Source organism: Drosophila tropicalis, unplaced genomic scaffold (genome assembly GCF_018151085.1).
Source record: "Drosophila tropicalis isolate 14030-0801.00 unplaced genomic scaffold, ASM1815108v1 contig_845, whole genome shotgun sequence".
Classification (NCBI taxonomy): domain Eukaryota; kingdom Metazoa; phylum Arthropoda; class Insecta; order Diptera; family Drosophilidae; genus Drosophila; species Drosophila tropicalis.
The window spans coordinates 9400353-9417170 of NW_027173338.1; the positions used below are offsets into that span (position 1 = coordinate 9400353).

The 16818-nt window shown below is 40.4% G+C and overlaps 5 protein-coding genes and 1 long non-coding RNA gene across 7 annotated transcripts; 3 read left to right on the plus strand and 3 right to left on the minus strand.

Moving 5' to 3' along the window:
* The first annotated feature begins 286 nt into the window (after nucleotides 1-286).
* On the plus strand, nucleotides 287-687 carry LOC137581059 (uncharacterized). Its single transcript, XR_011033060.1, has 2 exons — nucleotides 287-416; nucleotides 476-687. It is a non-coding gene; the product is annotated as an uncharacterized lncRNA (long non-coding RNA).
* Nucleotides 688-1887: 1200 nt separating this feature from the next.
* Dnaaf4 (Dynein axonemal assembly factor 4) lies at nucleotides 1888-2935 on the minus strand. The gene is made up of 2 exons (XM_068295498.1): nucleotides 2676-2935; nucleotides 1888-2613 (listed from the first exon to the last, which is right to left on the minus strand). Exons 1-2 carry the CDS (start codon nucleotides 2840-2842, stop codon nucleotides 2040-2042), a joined length of 741 nt encoding a protein of 246 aa, XP_068151599.1. The 5' UTR covers nucleotides 2843-2935; the 3' UTR covers nucleotides 1888-2039.
* A 1046-nt stretch (nucleotides 2936-3981) lies between these two features.
* On the minus strand, nucleotides 3982-4733 carry Csl4 (exosome component 1 Csl4). The gene is made up of 2 exons (XM_068295157.1): nucleotides 4499-4733; nucleotides 3982-4444 (listed from the first exon to the last, which is right to left on the minus strand). Exons 1-2 carry the CDS (start codon nucleotides 4682-4684, stop codon nucleotides 3989-3991), a joined length of 642 nt encoding a protein of 213 aa, XP_068151258.1. The 5' UTR covers nucleotides 4685-4733; the 3' UTR covers nucleotides 3982-3988.
* A 241-nt stretch (nucleotides 4734-4974) lies between these two features.
* On the plus strand, nucleotides 4975-10096 carry Nup160 (nuclear pore complex protein Nup160). Its single transcript, XM_068295834.1, has 13 exons — nucleotides 4975-5134; nucleotides 5207-5309; nucleotides 5365-5865; nucleotides 5925-6103; nucleotides 6160-6575; nucleotides 6635-7307; nucleotides 7373-7478; nucleotides 7539-7700; nucleotides 7759-8001; nucleotides 8065-8792; nucleotides 8857-9354; nucleotides 9421-9818; nucleotides 9877-10096. Exons 1-13 carry the CDS (start codon nucleotides 5053-5055, stop codon nucleotides 10006-10008), a joined length of 4221 nt encoding a protein of 1406 aa, XP_068151935.1. The 5' UTR covers nucleotides 4975-5052; the 3' UTR covers nucleotides 10009-10096.
* Nucleotides 10017-11320, minus strand: RfC38 (replication factor C subunit RfC38). Of its 2 annotated transcripts, none has more exons than XM_068295835.1 (2): nucleotides 11166-11320; nucleotides 10017-11100 (listed from the first exon to the last, which is right to left on the minus strand). In XM_068295835.1, the coding sequence occupies exons 1-2, from the start codon at nucleotides 11223-11225 to the stop codon at nucleotides 10090-10092; spliced, it is 1071 nt and encodes a 356-aa protein (XP_068151936.1). In that variant the 5' UTR covers nucleotides 11226-11320; the 3' UTR covers nucleotides 10017-10089. The 2 variants fall into 2 exon arrangements, with proteins under 2 accessions (XP_068151936.1, XP_068151937.1); XM_068295836.1 differs by having other exon boundaries at nucleotides 10017-11094; nucleotides 11166-11317.
* A 129-nt stretch (nucleotides 11321-11449) lies between these two features.
* LOC137581544 (MPN domain-containing protein CG4751) lies at nucleotides 11450-16363 on the plus strand. The gene is made up of 6 exons (XM_068295833.1): nucleotides 11450-11870; nucleotides 11953-12310; nucleotides 12375-12462; nucleotides 12518-12687; nucleotides 12778-13026; nucleotides 13089-16363. Exons 1-6 carry the CDS (start codon nucleotides 11574-11576, stop codon nucleotides 16208-16210), a joined length of 4284 nt encoding a protein of 1427 aa, XP_068151934.1. The 5' UTR covers nucleotides 11450-11573; the 3' UTR covers nucleotides 16211-16363.
* The last annotated feature ends 455 nt before the right edge of the window (nucleotides 16364-16818 follow it).

The following is a 16818-nucleotide window of genomic DNA, read 5'->3' on the forward strand; positions in this document are numbered from 1 at the left end:
TTCAATTTTTCAGCTATTGTTATAAAACTTATAATTTGTGCTTCCTTTTTAAAGCACACAGCACATCGGATCGAAATCAGATTGATCGGACCACTATAACATATTAAAATCGTTAATCCTAAAGGAGTGTACAAAAGGCAAACTTTTGATTAAAATGAAAGATTTAAGGGTATATAAGCATTCGCATAGCCGAAGAAAGTTTTGGTGATATATATTTTTTTTAAGGGTATGGAAAGATTCGTGTCAATTGTGAACTTTATACTCACGATTTCATTTGGTTGATATTGAGCTGTTGATGTTGAATTTAACTGAAAATAGCGCATCATTTCTATATAAATTGCACAAAAGAACGTTTGAGTCTCGGCTGTTCGAGATGGCTTTTTTTAGAAAATGGAAAACGGATTACAAGCATAAGCGTAAGTTGTAAATTTGTTTGGAATTTGTGGCCAATGTAATTAAAATTTATTGTTTATAGAATTAAAATCTACTGATCAAATTATTGATGGCGATAGCTGGAGTCTGAATTCAACAAATGATGGCAAAACCAATCACAAGGCAAATAAATCATTAAATCTTGACCTATGCTCTACGATCACAGACTTGGAAGAGATTGACACTTCTTTGTTTGCAACGCATCAATTGAAATACATGGGCTATACCCACATAGAGGCAACACGTTCTGAAAAACTAGTTGCGAATGCCATTAAGACCCTCAAATCAAATCGTACCAAGGGCCAAGGCCAGAGAAACGTTAATGTCAATGTCTTGCCAACTGAAGTGGAAATCATCGATACAGTTACCCAGGAAATCATCTTACATCTCTCCATCTATGATGTATCCTATTGTACGGCTCAGCATGAGTTCTTTGCCTTGGTGGGCTCAGAGAAGTGTCCAAGCCTGGATCAGGAGAAGCTTTTGTGTTATGTCTTTCAGTGTCCAAAGCGAAAGGTGGCTAAACAAATCACATTGGCAGTAGCTCGTAGTTTTGGCTATGCCTATCAGCATTGGCGTCAGAAAGTTATTGACCATAATCGTAGTGAAACCCTCGATCGATTGAAATTGAGCCTCGAGGATAATAAAAATGACATCCAGAATGGTGAATTTGGAAATCAATCAAAAAATTGGGTCACATTTGATGAGAGCAAGGAGCTCTTGTAGACTTACTGAAAATATTTATATATGTTTTATATAACTCAATTTATTTGTATATAAAATTAGTGGTAAAAAGTTAATTCGATTCAACCAGTTAAAAATTAAAAAAAAAATGTATTTTGGACAGCCAAAAAGTGAGTTTCTTGAAAAATCCCCTACCCTTTAAAAAGTTATTCATGCGGTTTAAAAAGTAAATTAAATATCCCTAAAAATATTTAATTATTTTATATTTATTTATAATTTGTGTATCATCTATAAGAAAAATAGTTTCCTAAAGTTAAACAAAATAAACAAAAAAGTTAAACAAAATAAATATATTTTTTGGATTAAACAATAATTTTGTTAAATGTTAAAAAATATATTTGTTTAGCGTTAAAGATGTTTTTTTTTTTTTTTTTTGGTTTTTCTGATTGATTTGAATAAAACGAAGTTTTACCGATAAGTACTAAATTTGTTTATGAAAACAAAATATTAATACAATTATTTTGTTATTAATGCTTTAATTTTTGCAATTAATGTTTTAATTTGAAAAGAAAGCTTCATCCCAAGACTAATTTTTTATTAATTTTTTTTATAGGGTACACTCTCAACCCATTTTTAATGCGGTATTTGTTGAAATCTATATTTATTTTATATCAAAATTTTTAAAAAGAAGTTTCTAAAGATTTTTAAGTCGATTTATTTAAAATTTCAGTGCACTTAAAAAAAGTTTGTAGTACTTAAAAATAACTGCCCTTTCTTTTTTATTTTATTTTTTAATCTTTTCTTGGTTAAATTCTCAGCTTTGCTATGAATCGCTACGAATCGAACACTCAATTAATGATATATTATTACTAAATTTATGGAAATAAACACGCAAACGATGAATAATGATTATTGAGAATTAATTATTCATCAACAGAGTCCATGGCCGATTTGGGGGCTGTCATTGGAATCACTTTACCTCCTTCTACGGTGAAGGGTAAGTGCATTGCCTCTTGGGACTCACGTTTTGGGGTCTCCCGCTTATGTTGGTTGGAGAAGCAAACGGAGATGCGACCACTGCCACGGACAGAGGCCATTGGCATTACGGGACGGACATTTGGTGTGGCCAGCCGGGCAGGGGCAGGAGCACTGGGTTGAGGGCTGCCACGAGATTCTGGCTTCGATTTGGTATGAGTCTCCTTACGTGTACCGACCATGAGAGCCTCCTGACAGGCATTCTCCTGAAATTGCTTTACACGCTCTTTCATGGCCGCCTCACGATTCACTTCCTTTTGGATCTCATTGCGGCGTTTGATCGCATAACGTTCCAGAGCCTGTTCATCCCGCTGCTTGTTGCGCTCGACAATTAAATCGGCGATTTCCAAACGTTTTTGTAATAACAATTCCTTGCTAAGTGTTTGAAATATTTCCGGCCACATTCCCTTCTCTTTCTTGACTAGAACTATGCGAGCCTCGCGCTTGAAGATGCGACAGAAACTGCCATAAATATAATTTTAATCAGGTTACTGATCAGACAGAAGATATATTTATCATTTTACCTGGCCATCTCGTCGATTTCACCTGCCAGATGCCTTTCAAAAAATATTGGCGGATTGTTAAACTTTAAATATTGTGGCAAAAGGACAACATCTGGCTTTCTGGTCACAAGACGGTTTAGCTCAATTGAGATTTTAATGTCATCCTCTGTTTGCGACACTTGAACCATGATCAAACTATGTATGTTTCAAGCAAAATTTACTACAATTATTTAGATTTCTGTATATATTATTAGAAGTCGACGACAACAGAAACGACGGCTACTATCTGACTGTTCATTTCAGACTACAGATTGGTTTTATTTATTTTAATTTGAATATTAACCTAACCGGCATTCAAAGCTGAACCGAAGCCAAAACAAGTTGCATCCCTTATCGATCAAACAATGATTGGCTGACTGGCCACATCCCTTATTCCGGGTTCGGTTGTCGCACACCTGTAACATTTCTAACAATATTTCGTTTTGGGCATTTTCTGGTACGTCAAGTTGTCGTGGCCTAGTCCTGTTCTCCCTGTCGGAGGACCTGATTGAATTAGACATTACAATAACACGCGAATTTGATTTTCATTTGCATAGCATGCCATTGACTTTAGTTCAAATTTATGCTCCTTGTCATTCAATAACAACAAGGAGTATTTTGGCTTGATAGGATAGAAGGGCAGGAGAATGATCGTTGGACATTTGTGTACTGTGTCTATGTTAATTATGTTTAGTCAGAATGGCATGGAAATCAAACTTTGCCAATACCAAACAGGTCGAAATTGTATCAATAAAATTGGCAATTTGCATGAATTATAATACACGTGGTTTAAATATCAAATGATTATGAAAATAAGTTGCACAATAAAACTTTTGTTGTGATGTAGAATTTGTACATTATCTAGGAGCTAGTTAGCTAATTAGTTTATAATATTTATGATTACATTTTGTACAATAATCTTTTAATAAACTGCATCAAACCCACAAAAGGTGGGATAAGATAATGTATCAGAAAAGCATGTTTCAGCAAATCCAAAAAAAAAGCCTAGTAATTATGAAAATTAATGTATTTAAAGGGAAAAAAGTTTTAAACCGTAAAATCCAAATCGGAAAGTAACAGAGAGCATTCTTCCTTACTAGTTATAGTTATAGATGCTTTTTAGATTTAAAAAGGCATTGTTTGCTTTGAGATTCGTTTTAGATAAATTTTTTCAGAAGAATATTCATTCTATGTATCTTATATTATGTCCAAACACAAATAATAATTTAAATGATTTACGTCTTATCACTAACCCCTTAAACAACAAGAGAGAAATACATAACTCAAGTTTAATATCATTTTTCAATTTTAATTGTACTTTCTGGTAGGACTTTTGCCACTTTTCTAGGTTCTTTGATCGTTGTTTGGGGACACTGCATTTCGGCCCAACCAACGGGTATCATCGGCACTCGGTTCTTGCGTACATCACTGGCATAGGCTATCACAACGCCGAGCTCAGTTTCTGCGGTACTTAATAGAAAAGATTGCTCCATTTGATTTAAGACACGAGCCAAAATCACATCGCCAGGCTTAAATGATTTGTATATATCGACACGATCCTTTTCGGTTTCCCGTACATCCTCCTTTCTCAAAAGTCCGCGATAGCTGTTCTCCAATAGTTGATTCCTAACGCAGAATATAGCACATTTGGCAAATTTCGGAGTTGTGACTAGAACACGTGCTGTAACGACATCTCCCGTAACCGGTATGGTCAAATGAAATCCTGGCTTGTGTACGCTAACAATTTGGGTCTAGAAGAACTCAGTGGTTAATACTTGCAAGACGTACGATGGGGTATTACTTACGTTCTCATCGGAAGCATCAATGTTGACTATTCCTGACTTGCAGGCGTATATATAGCCATTCTGTTCGTATGTACCCAAACCTAAGATAATGTTGTCCTCCACACGGCACAGGCGTTCACCGGGTAAACAGAATAGTTCATCGGAATCTGTCTCTTGTGAAGCAAGGCTAGGATCCAAATCGGCCATAACGTTGTCTTGTTGTTACTTTGTTGAACCACCTAAAATAAAATAACCGCACATTTTCCCTAATGCCTGGCCCTTAGGACTTTGAGGGAACTGGTTCTGAAGAATAAAACCAGGTTACATTAGTTCCTCCTTGATTTGCCTTGCAATAAGACTGAATTAAAAATATATGCATTTTAAATAAAGACTGAGAGGAAAAACAAAAGGTTTCTTAAACATTGCTGTCCCATGAACCAGTGATATATAATTTATTTAAGTACTAGTTCCACGACTAGTGCTAAGGAATCTTCAGTCTCTGATGCCGGTTGCCGCCAATAACCTGGTGTGTTTATTTGATGTCTTTTTAACATAAATAAATGTAAAATTTCAAAATGAATGCAAGCATCAGTTTTCGTGAGGTTATACCCAAGAACTTGGGTTCAGTTGAATGGATTGAAGTAAACATCAATACTGGTGAGTTCTTTCACACGGAGATTCGTGCCCAGATACATTACTGATTTCGTTTCCCATTCTCCATGTGAGCAGGCACACAGATTACATTGCAGGACATCAAGACATTTGAGAAATCTGGAGGCTACTGTTTCAAAAGTGTGGGAAATGTTCAGACCAGAAATCGTTTTATTTACTGGTAAGTTGGCTTATTCGAATGTGGAGAGTGCAAAAATAATTGGATTGGTTTGCAGGCGCACATATCAAGATGTCTTGGAGCTGTCGGATGTTAGTTTGGATGTGTCGTTACTTAGGAATCATCTACGATTGCGTTTCACAGACTCTGCCGTGTTAAATGTATCCTTGATGGAGGAAGCACATCAAATAAACCTTCTGGTGGTGACTGTCAGTAGCGTCCATCGTTTTGTATTCCCAATTAGATCTGACGGAGATGAGCCCGGCATTGGGGATGGACTGCAACCGCAGTCAATCTTTTCTGATGTCAACGATAAAGCTATAAATCCTATGACATACTGTGTCGATGGATTTGGCACTTCACCCAATAATCTGCCACATATAGCTGTTTCCTTTATGTCCCATATAGAGGATGAATGCTTTGCATATTTTGCAGTTGCCTATCCCACAAAGCTAATGCTTCATTGTATGAACTGTGCCACAGGCAACACCACAAGTCAGGAGGTGAAAGAAGCGCATATAATGCCACGTTTTTTGTCCAATCTTAAGGGTGCCCTAATGTAAGTGAATCTGTTGTAGCTTATTGCTTTAACTAATGATGACCCTTTTATTTTTGTAGCGGCCGAACGGAGGCTCAAGAAGCTGCAGTATCAATGGCATTCAGTCAAATTGATAATGAAATTTATCTCTTAGTTCTCTATCGTAGCAATGAATTGCGTTTGTGGTCTGTGGATACAATGCAACCGATATCTAGCATTAACTGTACAGGGGCTCAAGCTGTCATGGCTTCGCAAGGACGTAAGTACCCAAAGAAGAAACTAAAAAAATGGAAATGTTAATCTTTTACCTTTCAGCCCAAAACAATGTTATACGTAAAATAGATGAAAAAAATTTTTGCATATTCATATCGCTTGATATTGGAGCAGAATTTATTGGAGTTAGCATCGTTCCTAATCCTGGTGATGCAAATGGAAGAGCTACTTTACTACTCCAGCACACAGTGCCAGCGCCCAAGATGGATATGGCTGACTTTGATGCAACTTCATCGCATATCTGGGTATTGTGGAGCAACGCTGAGGGAGATTTTAATGTGTCTGCATATTTCCTATGCTCCGATGAGAGTATTAGGTGGGTGTCAGCTGCCCTTGAACCTCCTCCAGACCGTTATTGTTTGACAACTGAACAAGGTGTTGATCCTCGTGAAGCGTACTGTTCCTATATATTCCATCCTGGACGATTTGATCGCAATGTCATTGCCAAAGCTCTTTATGTAAGTTATGGCAAAAGAAGCTTGTTTTGCTTAACTTCTAATTTTATGGTCTTTTTTAGATGTTCCGACGTGTCAACATGCAATTCGATGTCAAGCAATTGTCAATGGCTGTACTTAAAGAACAGGTTTGCCAGGCTGTTGAGGATGAAATCCAAAATGAATTAAAAGAAATTGTTGTAAGTGACGAGGAGTACACGGAAATTGCTACCAGACTCTGGGATCGTTTTTATTCCTGCTGCGAGCAGTATCATATAAAATTCTCTGAACCAACTGGATTGGCTGTTTTGCCATCCATGGATGCTGTTTGCATTGTTAGACGGCAATCGTTTGCTCTGTTGCGACCATGCGAAATGTTGGAACATCTCATGCTAATTGGCGAACATACTGATGCCTCAGTTTTGGCTCCATATTGTCACAATGATTCTACAGCGGCCAAAGGCTTTATTGAACTAATGAAAGTTGTTACCCAATTGGAAAAATTACTTTCGGAAGATATTAAAATGGAATTGGATAAGAAACTATATCAACAGGAATCAGCTTACGATGTGGTGAAAAGAATGCTGATGGAAAGTTCAAACGAAGACAATGATACTTATATTAATACCATGGATAATATACTAATAAAACAAATGAAACAATACATGCAAGATGTTCCTGATATCGAGCAAGCCATAAATATGCTTCTTGATGTACTTTCTATGGTCAATGAAGAATCCGAATCCCAGCTACCAAGTAAGTGCTCCCAAATCCTCTTTGTCAGGTTCACTTATTCACACAATAATTAACTATATTTACAGACTATTCGCAATCGATGCGTTATTTGCTGCCCACTGGAGCATTATTTGGTAGTGAATATGGACTATCAGTCCTTACCGAAACGGTTAAACAAATTGCCATGATACGGTTAGTTATGATTATATAAATATAATAATTAAATAATCCTTAAATAATTAATTTTTTCAGTTTTTCCGTCTGCCGCAATCTGTTCATATTGCAGTGTATTTCCTTTGGTGAAACTGCACCGGACAAGCAGAGCATGGTTAGAAATCTTAATTTTCTTAACTCCTATTTCGCTCTAGTTTGGATTGCAGAAACTCCCATATCCTTGAATGCTCCAGCCGGCTTGTAAATTAACTTGCTTGCATTAAAGAAATCTCGGTTAAAGTGTTGTTTTTCCTTTCAGCGAGGCATCGGTTCAACGTTTAACTATGGCACAGCTCTTTGATGGTTACACTCGACCATTTTCAAGTAATGCACGCGGGTTGGGAATTGGTCAGACAACTTTGCTATGCCTGTTCTTGCAGTCAAAGGGTCTGTTCTCTGCGTTGTCGATGCTTTTGAAAACGTCTCCAAATTCTGAGGCAGCGGATTCATTGTCGTTGCGTGAAAATTTGCTGCAGCTTGTCGGTTTCATTAATCAAATGCTGTAAGTAATTAAGACTTATTGTTATTAAGATATAAAGGAAAAATAATTTACATATTCTTGTAGATGGCCCGATGCTCCGAATTATGTGTTTCCCGAATGGCTATTTGGAACCTGCCATCATATTATTATTCAAGACTATGTGCGTATATTATCCAGATGGTGTAAAACGAAATCACTTTCGCGACGCTTTATGCTAGCCGTTTCACTTTTGGATAGTGGCGAACCCCACAAGGCGGTATTTCTTTTTGAGGAAGCAGCAAACGGTGTACTCCAAGAGCCATTCCTTTTCGAACATGTGCTTAGGCACACTCCACTCTATAGCAGACTTCAAGGCTTGGATGAAATGGATCAAACCACTGAGGATAGAATGCAGGTCACGGTACATTATTATTTGAAAGTCATTCAACTTTTTGTACAGCATTCAGCACTCGACTATATCATACAATTGGCGAATATGGCCATGAACATGCTATTGCCAAATGATCCGCAGTTGCCAATGTTTCAATCGATTATATTTAATAATCATTTACAACTTGGACACTATGAGGAGGCCTATCATGCCTTGGTGCACAATGCGGACACCTCCAGGCGCAAGGATTGCTTAAGACAATTGGTTATTGAGCTATTTCAAAATAAGGGACTCGATATGCTTATAGAATTCCCTTATGTAGGCCTTCAAGATGAGTTTGAAAACATTGTGGAGTCGCGAGCCCGTTCAATCAGTATAGAACAGAATGAAGTCTATAATTTCTTGTACGCTTTTCACGTGAACAAGGGTAACATGAGAAAGGGTAGGTTGAACGAACAGTACGCTAGTTTGGGTAATTAATATTTGTGTTTTTGTTTTCCCTGCAGCTGCCACAGTGATGTATGAGCAGGCAATGCGTCTGCAGGTGGATAACGATTCACCCAATGCACTACAAAGACGTTGCTCGGCTTTGCTGGTTTGCATAAATTGCCTACATTTGGTTGATCAAAGATATAGATGGATAGCTAAGCCTACCATTGGGGACGAAAGAGTTCCCATGGACCAAGATCAAGAGGATGAGGTGAATGGCCAAGAAGTTGTTGTCCTTGAGTTGGAAGACATACAGCGGGAACTTTTGCTCGCAGAGGCATTGAGAGAGTTTACCTCTCATCGTGACGATGCAGTCTCTTACGATCAGGCTGGAGCTGAAGAGTTGTCACATTTGTTAGCTACATCCGGGTTATATACAGCAGCCCTGAAGCTATCCCGAGGTTATGATTTTAGTGTATTGCCAATATTTGAATGTCTCACTGCCGCCTGTATTATGGCAACGGAAGACAAGACCACAGATGCCTGGTCTTGGTTGCAAAAGAACGATTTGGCAGGTAAATTAAGAACAATTTTAAAGAAAATCTCAAAAATAACACTCTTTTTTTCTTTAATAAACTTAGATCTAGCTCATCGCAATAACGCGGCCGATATGGCTTGGGCATTGCTCCAGAAACTGGTGGTCGACAACGAACTGGATGCATCTACTCTTATACGGAAGAGCGTTGTCAATCGTTTGCTTACGTTGAATGCTTTTGTGCCTCAATGGCTATTCGATTCCTACAAATTGGCCAATTCTCGTGAGCTGCTGCAACTTTTCGTCAAACATAATCGTTTAATTGAGGCCGCTGATTTGGCCTGCGAGATGATTAGCGCTATGCTCGGAGCGGGCAGTGAATATTTTGATTTCGAACATTCTGTAAATGTGAAAAATCCTCAATTGGCATTTCCAATTAATACAATTGATTTGTTATTGCATTGTCTGCGGGAAAATAGCAAAGAGCACATTGAATATCAAATGGTGAGAAAATGATAAACTTGATTAGAACTATTAACTGATTTGTGTAAATATATTCCAGGCTCGCGTCCAATTGGAAGAGGAGGTATCACGCTACATCAAAACAGTCAAACGCACCACAGAGGACAAAATGAAATTAGCTATATTGCAGAATCGTGAGAATCGGCAGCAACAGCAACTATTAAATCGTTGAATTTAGGGTTTAGCGACAAAAAAAATGAATTACTTTATTAAATAATTAATTTCCCGTTTACAATTAATAAATGCTATAAATTTAGAAATCAACTGACATGACCGATTCGGTCAAATATTTCTTATAAATGTTCATAAATTGTGCCACAAAAGCCTCTAGATGAAATATATGCTTGGCTCCATTCTGCATACGATGTTCATATTGGCTGGCATAATCCAAAGTCTTGGCCTTTAGCATAATATCACAGTTGTTGACGAGCTGCTCCACAAGTCCGCGAAATATCAAATTGGGTGGCACACCCTGGCTGAGTAATTCATAAAGTCGTTCGCGAATCTTCTCCAGCTTGGCTGGCGTCTGTTCGCTCATTATCTGATTGGCAGTCTCTCGTAGGTATACCTGCCAGTCTAATTCGGCTATTTCCTGATTTGCTGTAAATGGCGATTTGGCTACTTTGGATGCCTCTAGCATTAGCAAAGCACGCCGGAGATTGCGTTCGGATTTATCGACGACACGTTTGGCCAATTCGACGGGCAGCGCGAGTCCCTCGCGTTTGCATGTGTTCTGCAAGATGTTTATTATATCCGTTTCGGAGGGAGCAGCGACTCGGATTCCCAGGCAACGTGATCTTATAGCCGGTATGATTCTCGATGTTGAATTAACTGATAATATAATACGGCAAGTGGCCACATATTTTTCCATGGTACGACGGAGGGCATGTTGAGCATCCTTGGTGAGTTCATCCGCTTCAGAGACAACAATGACACGGAACTCCCGTTGACCGTTGATCTCGATTTGATGCGTCTGAGCTACTTGCTTAATCAAATCAATAACCACGGTCCGATCATACATGCCGGCATCCGAGGGATTAACTTCCAAGTGATAGTTACTACTGACGGTCATCACCTCGATTTTGCGATTAGAAGGAGTAGTGAATGTCATAGTTTCATTCCGTAGCCTCTCCACACCGGATCCATACATTTCGCGCAAAAGGCACATGATGCGAGTCTTTTTGCCTGCTCCAGATGGACCATAAAACATTAAATGGGGAAAATCACTTTGCTTGCATAGATTGCGAAGATTTTCCGCCTGCTCCTAATCATGGGATGAGAGAGATTAATATGTATACAATTGACCTCCCTGTCGCACTATATGCTCACCTGATGATAATCCAGCTTTGATAGCTCACGGGGTCGGTATTTATCTACCCAGAGTGCCATTGCAAATTAAATATGCATAAATTTAAACAAAATGAACACAAAGCTTTGTTGCAATTGCAATTGCCGGAATGCGCGCCTTTTTTTGTTGTTGTTTAGGGCGATAACCATAAATCGTTTTTGGTAAGATATCGATTAACAGAGCACAGTGTCAATAAAGTATCGGTTATCGGTGCAAGCGCCATCTGGCGGTAAATTGATGAAGTCTGGCAACTCTAGCGAATTATCTCGCTTCTGGCATCACTTACCACATACATAAATTCTGCGGCGGCTGCGGCTACGAATAAGAGTGCAAAAAATTGTAAACCTTTTTGTTTGTTTGAAAAGTTGCCAAGCGTAGACAAGAAACGTATGGAAAACGGCATGGAGAATGGTTCATTGCCTGATGGAGATATATTGGACGAGACCAGTGATAACCGCAGCACCGATGGCGATGGCGCTGACGGTGAGGGGAGGCAGCCGACAACAAACACAAACGATTTGGATGGCGATGGTGGCGGAGAAGCTGAGCCCACGGAGGTGGATGAGCCAACGCCGGCTATCGAAACAGGTGCAGGTACCTTAGCCCCCGAGGATAGTTTGTGTGAGAAAGATGTGGACAGTGATGCACCCGATGATGATAATTACAACGAAGACAATGACGACGAGGTAAGCAAGTGATGCGGCTTATATATGCATATGTATGTATGTATGTGTGTATATGTAATATATGCATTTTCATTATATGCAGGCAAAGGATAACTACGAAGGATTTAATGGCACTGGACGTACGGTTACATTGCAAACCCTAATGGCTGCAAATGTTCTACAGCCTGGTAAATCGCTAATGACCATTGAATACTTGGGTCAAAAATTTGTAGGCGATCTACTGTCTGATGGTAAAATTAAATCCCAAGAGACTGAAACCATATTTCTAACGCCCAGTGCATGGGCAATGCACTGTAAGCGTATCATTAATCCCGAAAAGAAAAGCGGCTGCGGTTGGGCGTCGGTCAAGTATAAAGGCAAAAAATTGGATGCGTACAAAAATTCATATTTGCGTAAATGCGCCATGCAAAAAGAATCCTCGCCCGAGAATGGTGATCCTGGTAAGTTGCATAAACACCTGTGTAAAATTCAAACCTTTTTTTAATACAAATTTATCCATTTTAGATGCTGATCGAAAAACAGATTCACCAGAGCCTATAGTAAAACGTGCAGTTTTTGCCCATAATACTATACCCAATCGTAATGTTATTCAGTAAGTTGATTCGTCCTACCTAAAGGAGTCTTAATTACTTTATGCATTTTTGCAGCGATGCCAATATGCTCATTGAGGCAGTGCCCTTTACTTCGGTTGGTAAACTTCAACCATTCCTAATTACTGTCACCTCGTCGGCACTTTTATTGGCGGATTTCCATAGCCATTTGACAATGCGTGAAGTGTGCGGCTATTTGGGTGGCACCTGGGACATGAACACACATAGTGAGTCCGGCTCGGTTAATGGAAATTTATTTTAAGTAAACAAGTTAACTAAATTTGTCATTTTCTTTTGTTGTTCTTAAATAATTATAGCACTCACAATCACAAAGACATATCCATGTCGGAATACCCGTTTCGATCGTAAACGTGCCGGGGAAGTGGAGCGTGAGATACAAAAAGCGATGATACAGGATCAACTTTTATTAGTTGGTTGGTATCATTCGCATCCCAAATTCCAGGCAGAGCCTACACTGCGAGATTGTGACTCGCAATTGGATTATCAGATACGCATGCGTGGCGTTAGTGATCTTACGTATACGCCATGTGTTTCACTCATTTTGTGTAAGTCAAGGAAGAAACAAAATATAATTTTTATTATACTTGACTAATTCTATTTCGATTAGCTCCCTATTATGATGAGAATCCAACATTGGAATCGGTTATCAAGTGCATTTGGATTGTTCCGCCCAATGAGAATAAGCAATCTGTAGAATATGGCCGACCGATGTTGATGCAGTATTCTGTTTTACCCGACAAGGAAATTCCCGAAGATGTGCGCACCGAAATACAATTATGTGTCGATTACTATACTCAATATCGTGGCGAAATTGTGAAATTTCGCAATATTTACAATAACGATGTCACGTACAATGAGAAATTGAAAAACACTTTGTACCCAAAGTTTCCATCCAAACAAAGTGATAAGGCTCTTTGGAATTGGATATGCGCTGTACTGGATTGTGAGCAGGAGGACGATTTCATTCCACCCAAGACTATAAAAATTATCGATAATGACGATGAGTTGCTGGTGAAAGTAGAGGATCAGCAGCTGCCTCCACCGCCAACCCTTGGCGATGCGAGCGTTGGTGATGTTAAACTCGAAATGGCCAAAGAAGAACTGTGCCTGGGTGTTAACATGATGGATGATGCAGCGCGAAAGTTGGAAGAGGAGTCTTCAGATCTTCAGGCTGAACAAAAAGCCAGTGAGCTAAAAGTAATGTCGCTGCAGGAACAACTTTGTATGCCTTCTGGTCTCAATATGAATCCAGTGCGAATGCTTTCACCGCTTGCGACTCCAAATCCCACGAATCATCCAACTGTATTGCCAAATCTTCATCCCCCAACTGCAACAGTAGCCGCCGCCGGTGGTCAACTTTTGCCCCCACAGACGCCAGGCCAACCAGTGTGTGGCGGTGGCGGCGGTACAGTAACTGTCGTACCCACAACCACACTAACTTCCTCGCCCCGGGATAGCCCCATAACCATACAATCGAACTCAGCCAGCCCTGCCAAATTCGAGGTGCCGGTTCGAGCTTCACCGTCGCCAGCTAAATCGGATACCTCTTCGCACACATCCACATCTCGCACACGAATCTCGCCTGCCCCCAGTCCGGGTAAATTCAGTGTCAGCGATATTGCCCGTAACAGTCCGAGCATAACACCAACAGCCACGGGACTTGGCATAGTTCCAACGGCAGCGGCTTGCCTCCCCACAGCCAATGATTTGATGGCTGCCAGTTTGGCCCAATTGGCAGGACAATTGCCACCGAATTTTCTACAGGCCGATCTGTCTGCTCTGTTTCAACAGCAACGCAAGGATTATGGCAGCTCGTCACTTAATCAATTGGCCGCAGCTGCTGCCAAAGTGGGAGGACCTAAACAGCAGTCTGGTCATGGTGTTGGTGGTGGCAATACTGTACCGACTGCCGCAACGCTGGGTAATTTAAGCGATCCGAATGTGGCTGCTGCTGTCGCTGCCTATTCGAACAGTTTCAATATGCCGCTAACTGCGACTTCCGTGGCTGGTGGTAGCAATAATAACAATAATAGCCACAGCAATCCAAGTAAATCGAAATCGGAACGGAATTCCAAATCATCATCATCCTCGTCATCGTCTTCGAATTCGAGTTCATCTTCCAATTCGTACAAGACAAAACTAATGAAAGAACTGGATGAACTAAAGAATGATCCACTAAAAATGAGTGAACTTATACGATCCCCGGAATATGCCGCTCTATTGCTACAACAGGCCGAGGCTTTGGGTGCCACAACTTTGGGCACCTTGGGTTTTGGTTCCACCGACTACAGTTATCTTACGGGGGCTGGTGTAGGTCTTGGACCGAATGTGCCAACGTCCACTAATCAGGCAACATCGAACTCATCGTCATCGGGATCTGGAAAGTCCCTGAAATCATCTGGCCAGTCATCTGCATCGGCGGCAGCAGCTGCACTGAGTGCCGACTATAATAATTTAATACAAGCGTCCAAGCTACTCGGCTACGATTCCTATATGCAACAGCAGAGTAAGCAAAACACAGATCTTAATGTGTTCTTGCAGCAACAAATGGCAGCAGTTGCAGCTGCTTCCATACCTCCAACACCAGTGGCAAGTAGCTCCACCTCGTCAAGCAGCGGTAGCTCCAAGAAGCAACAGCAACAGCAGCAGCAACAACAATCAGCTGCCGATTATACAGCTCTCTTGCAGACTTACACCAAACTGTTTGATCCCAATAATCAATTTGCTGCAGCAATGGCCTCATCCAATAAACACATGGCCGGTGGTGGTCACAATGAATTGTCCGCCTTATTAGCCACTGGAGCGGGCATTGGCGGCGGAGGCGTCGGCGGCAGCTCGAAACAGAAACAAAAGGACATTCAAAGCGACATGCTTAATCAATTGCTGCAGCTTGAAAAGCAAGATACCGAAATAAAAGCCTTGTTGTATCGTCAGAATAAAGCAGCGGCGGATTTAGATGCCTTGTTTGCCACACCATCGGGAGCTGCAGCTGCGGCCGCTGCCGCTGCAGTGGCCAGCTCACAAAAATCACCTGCTTCAGGTGGTGGGTCTGGTGTCGGCGGTCAAGCAACTGGTTTAGCATCACCCTCGTCGCTGGCCAATCCGGCTGCCTACTATAATGCGTTGGCCCAAGAGAAAATCCAAGACTATGCCGCATTTTTCCAGCAACAACATCAGCATGGCAAATATGGGATTCCCGATCCACTTTCAAAGACAACTCTAGCTGCAAATAATATGTTTATGACACCGTCGGCGCTGTTCAAAATACAACAGGATTCACTATCAGCCATGATGATGAAGCCACCAAAATCGACAACGCCCTCATCGGCGCGTACCAGAGAATCATCGGCATCCCCCGCTTTGGAGCGACTAACGCCAACCAAGTCAGCTAGCAGTGGAGGCGGCGGCGGAGGAGGCGGAGGCAATTCAAACTCTGGCGGAGCAGGCAAATATAATTTTAGTGCCGTCGATTTGGCCATATCAAGTGTGCCCTCTAATACGCCATCACCTTCACCCTCCGATGGCAGCAGCGGATCGTCACACCGGCGACCGTCACCCGATTTGAGCCGCTTGTATGGTGAATTGGCGCCTCCAGGTGCACTTCTTGGCCCTGGAATGCCAAAGAAACGTATGGAGTTTGCATCCGTTGCTGATTTGGCAGCACCGCCGCCGGCTAAGATGCCCAAAAATAGCATAGGCGATGATATACTTAATTTATCGCATGATTAGAGAACGCAAGCGACTGCAGGAGTAGCCTTCTATGCCACAAATAACATAACTTTCATTCGTTAAGTCGATGAGACTTTTTGTGTTAAGATATTAGAGATAGTAATCAACCACCAACAATAACAACAGCAACAACAACAAAAACAAAAACTACAAATCTTGACTTGGACTCTTAATTTAAGTATTCTATTCTAAGTACTTTCTAATAGAGATTGCATTGCAGTGTTTGTGTGTGTGTAGTTTTTCGTTAACATTCAGTTTTATATATTTCGAATATACATATATATACACAAAAAAGTATATAAGTACGCGGGGAAACATTTCGAACTGCAAAAAAGAAATTTTCAAATGTCTTCACTTTAATCCAGTAATGGTTTATCATACACACCGGATTATATATTCTCCTAAACGCCACAGAACAATTTGCTAATCCTAGGAGTGAAACTGGACTTTTACTCATGTGCGCTTTATATCCTTAAACGTATTATTTTCTAAGAAATTATCTAGATTTAATAAACTGCACAAAAGTACTTTAAGAATCGATATATATATATATATACATATTTGTATGTACGCAGCATTAATTTCACATCTTTGTCGCAATAAAAATA

Excerpts from the sequence above, each read along its gene's own strand:
- LOC137581544 (XM_068295833.1), top strand. The coding sequence starts at position 11,574 with ATGGAAAACGGCATGGAGAATGGTTCATTGCCTGATGGAGATATATTG. Across the intron at positions 12,688-12,777 it reads CTGGGACATGAACACACATA|CACTCACAATCACAAAGACA; the intron begins GTGAGTCCGGCT and ends AAATAATTATAG. Across the intron at positions 13,027-13,088 it reads ATGTGTTTCACTCATTTTGT|CTCCCTATTATGATGAGAAT; the intron begins GTAAGTCAAGGA and ends TATTTCGATTAG.
- Dnaaf4 (XM_068295498.1), bottom strand. The coding sequence starts at position 2,842 with ATGGTTCAAGTGTCGCAAACAGAGGATGACATTAAAATCTCAATTGAG. Across the intron at positions 2,614-2,675 it reads GAAATCGACGAGATGGCCAG|TTTCTGTCGCATCTTCAAGC; the intron begins GTAAAATGATAA and ends TATTTATGGCAG.
- RfC38 (XM_068295835.1), bottom strand. The coding sequence starts at position 11,225 with ATGGCACTCTGGGTAGATAAATACCGACCCCGTGAGCTATCAAAGCTG. Across the intron at positions 11,101-11,165 it reads CAAAGCTGGATTATCATCAG|GAGCAGGCGGAAAATCTTCG; the intron begins GTGAGCATATAG and ends TCCCATGATTAG.
- Csl4 (XM_068295157.1), bottom strand. The coding sequence starts at position 4,684 with ATGGCCGATTTGGATCCTAGCCTTGCTTCACAAGAGACAGATTCCGAT. Across the intron at positions 4,445-4,498 it reads TTGATGCTTCCGATGAGAAC|ACCCAAATTGTTAGCGTACA; the intron begins GTAAGTAATACC and ends GAGTTCTTCTAG.
- Nup160 (XM_068295834.1), top strand. The coding sequence starts at position 5,053 with ATGAATGCAAGCATCAGTTTTCGTGAGGTTATACCCAAGAACTTGGGT. Across the intron at positions 6,104-6,159 it reads TGTCATGGCTTCGCAAGGAC|CCCAAAACAATGTTATACGT; the intron begins GTAAGTACCCAA and ends TTTACCTTTCAG. Across the intron at positions 9,355-9,420 it reads GCAAAAGAACGATTTGGCAG|ATCTAGCTCATCGCAATAAC; the intron begins GTAAATTAAGAA and ends TAATAAACTTAG.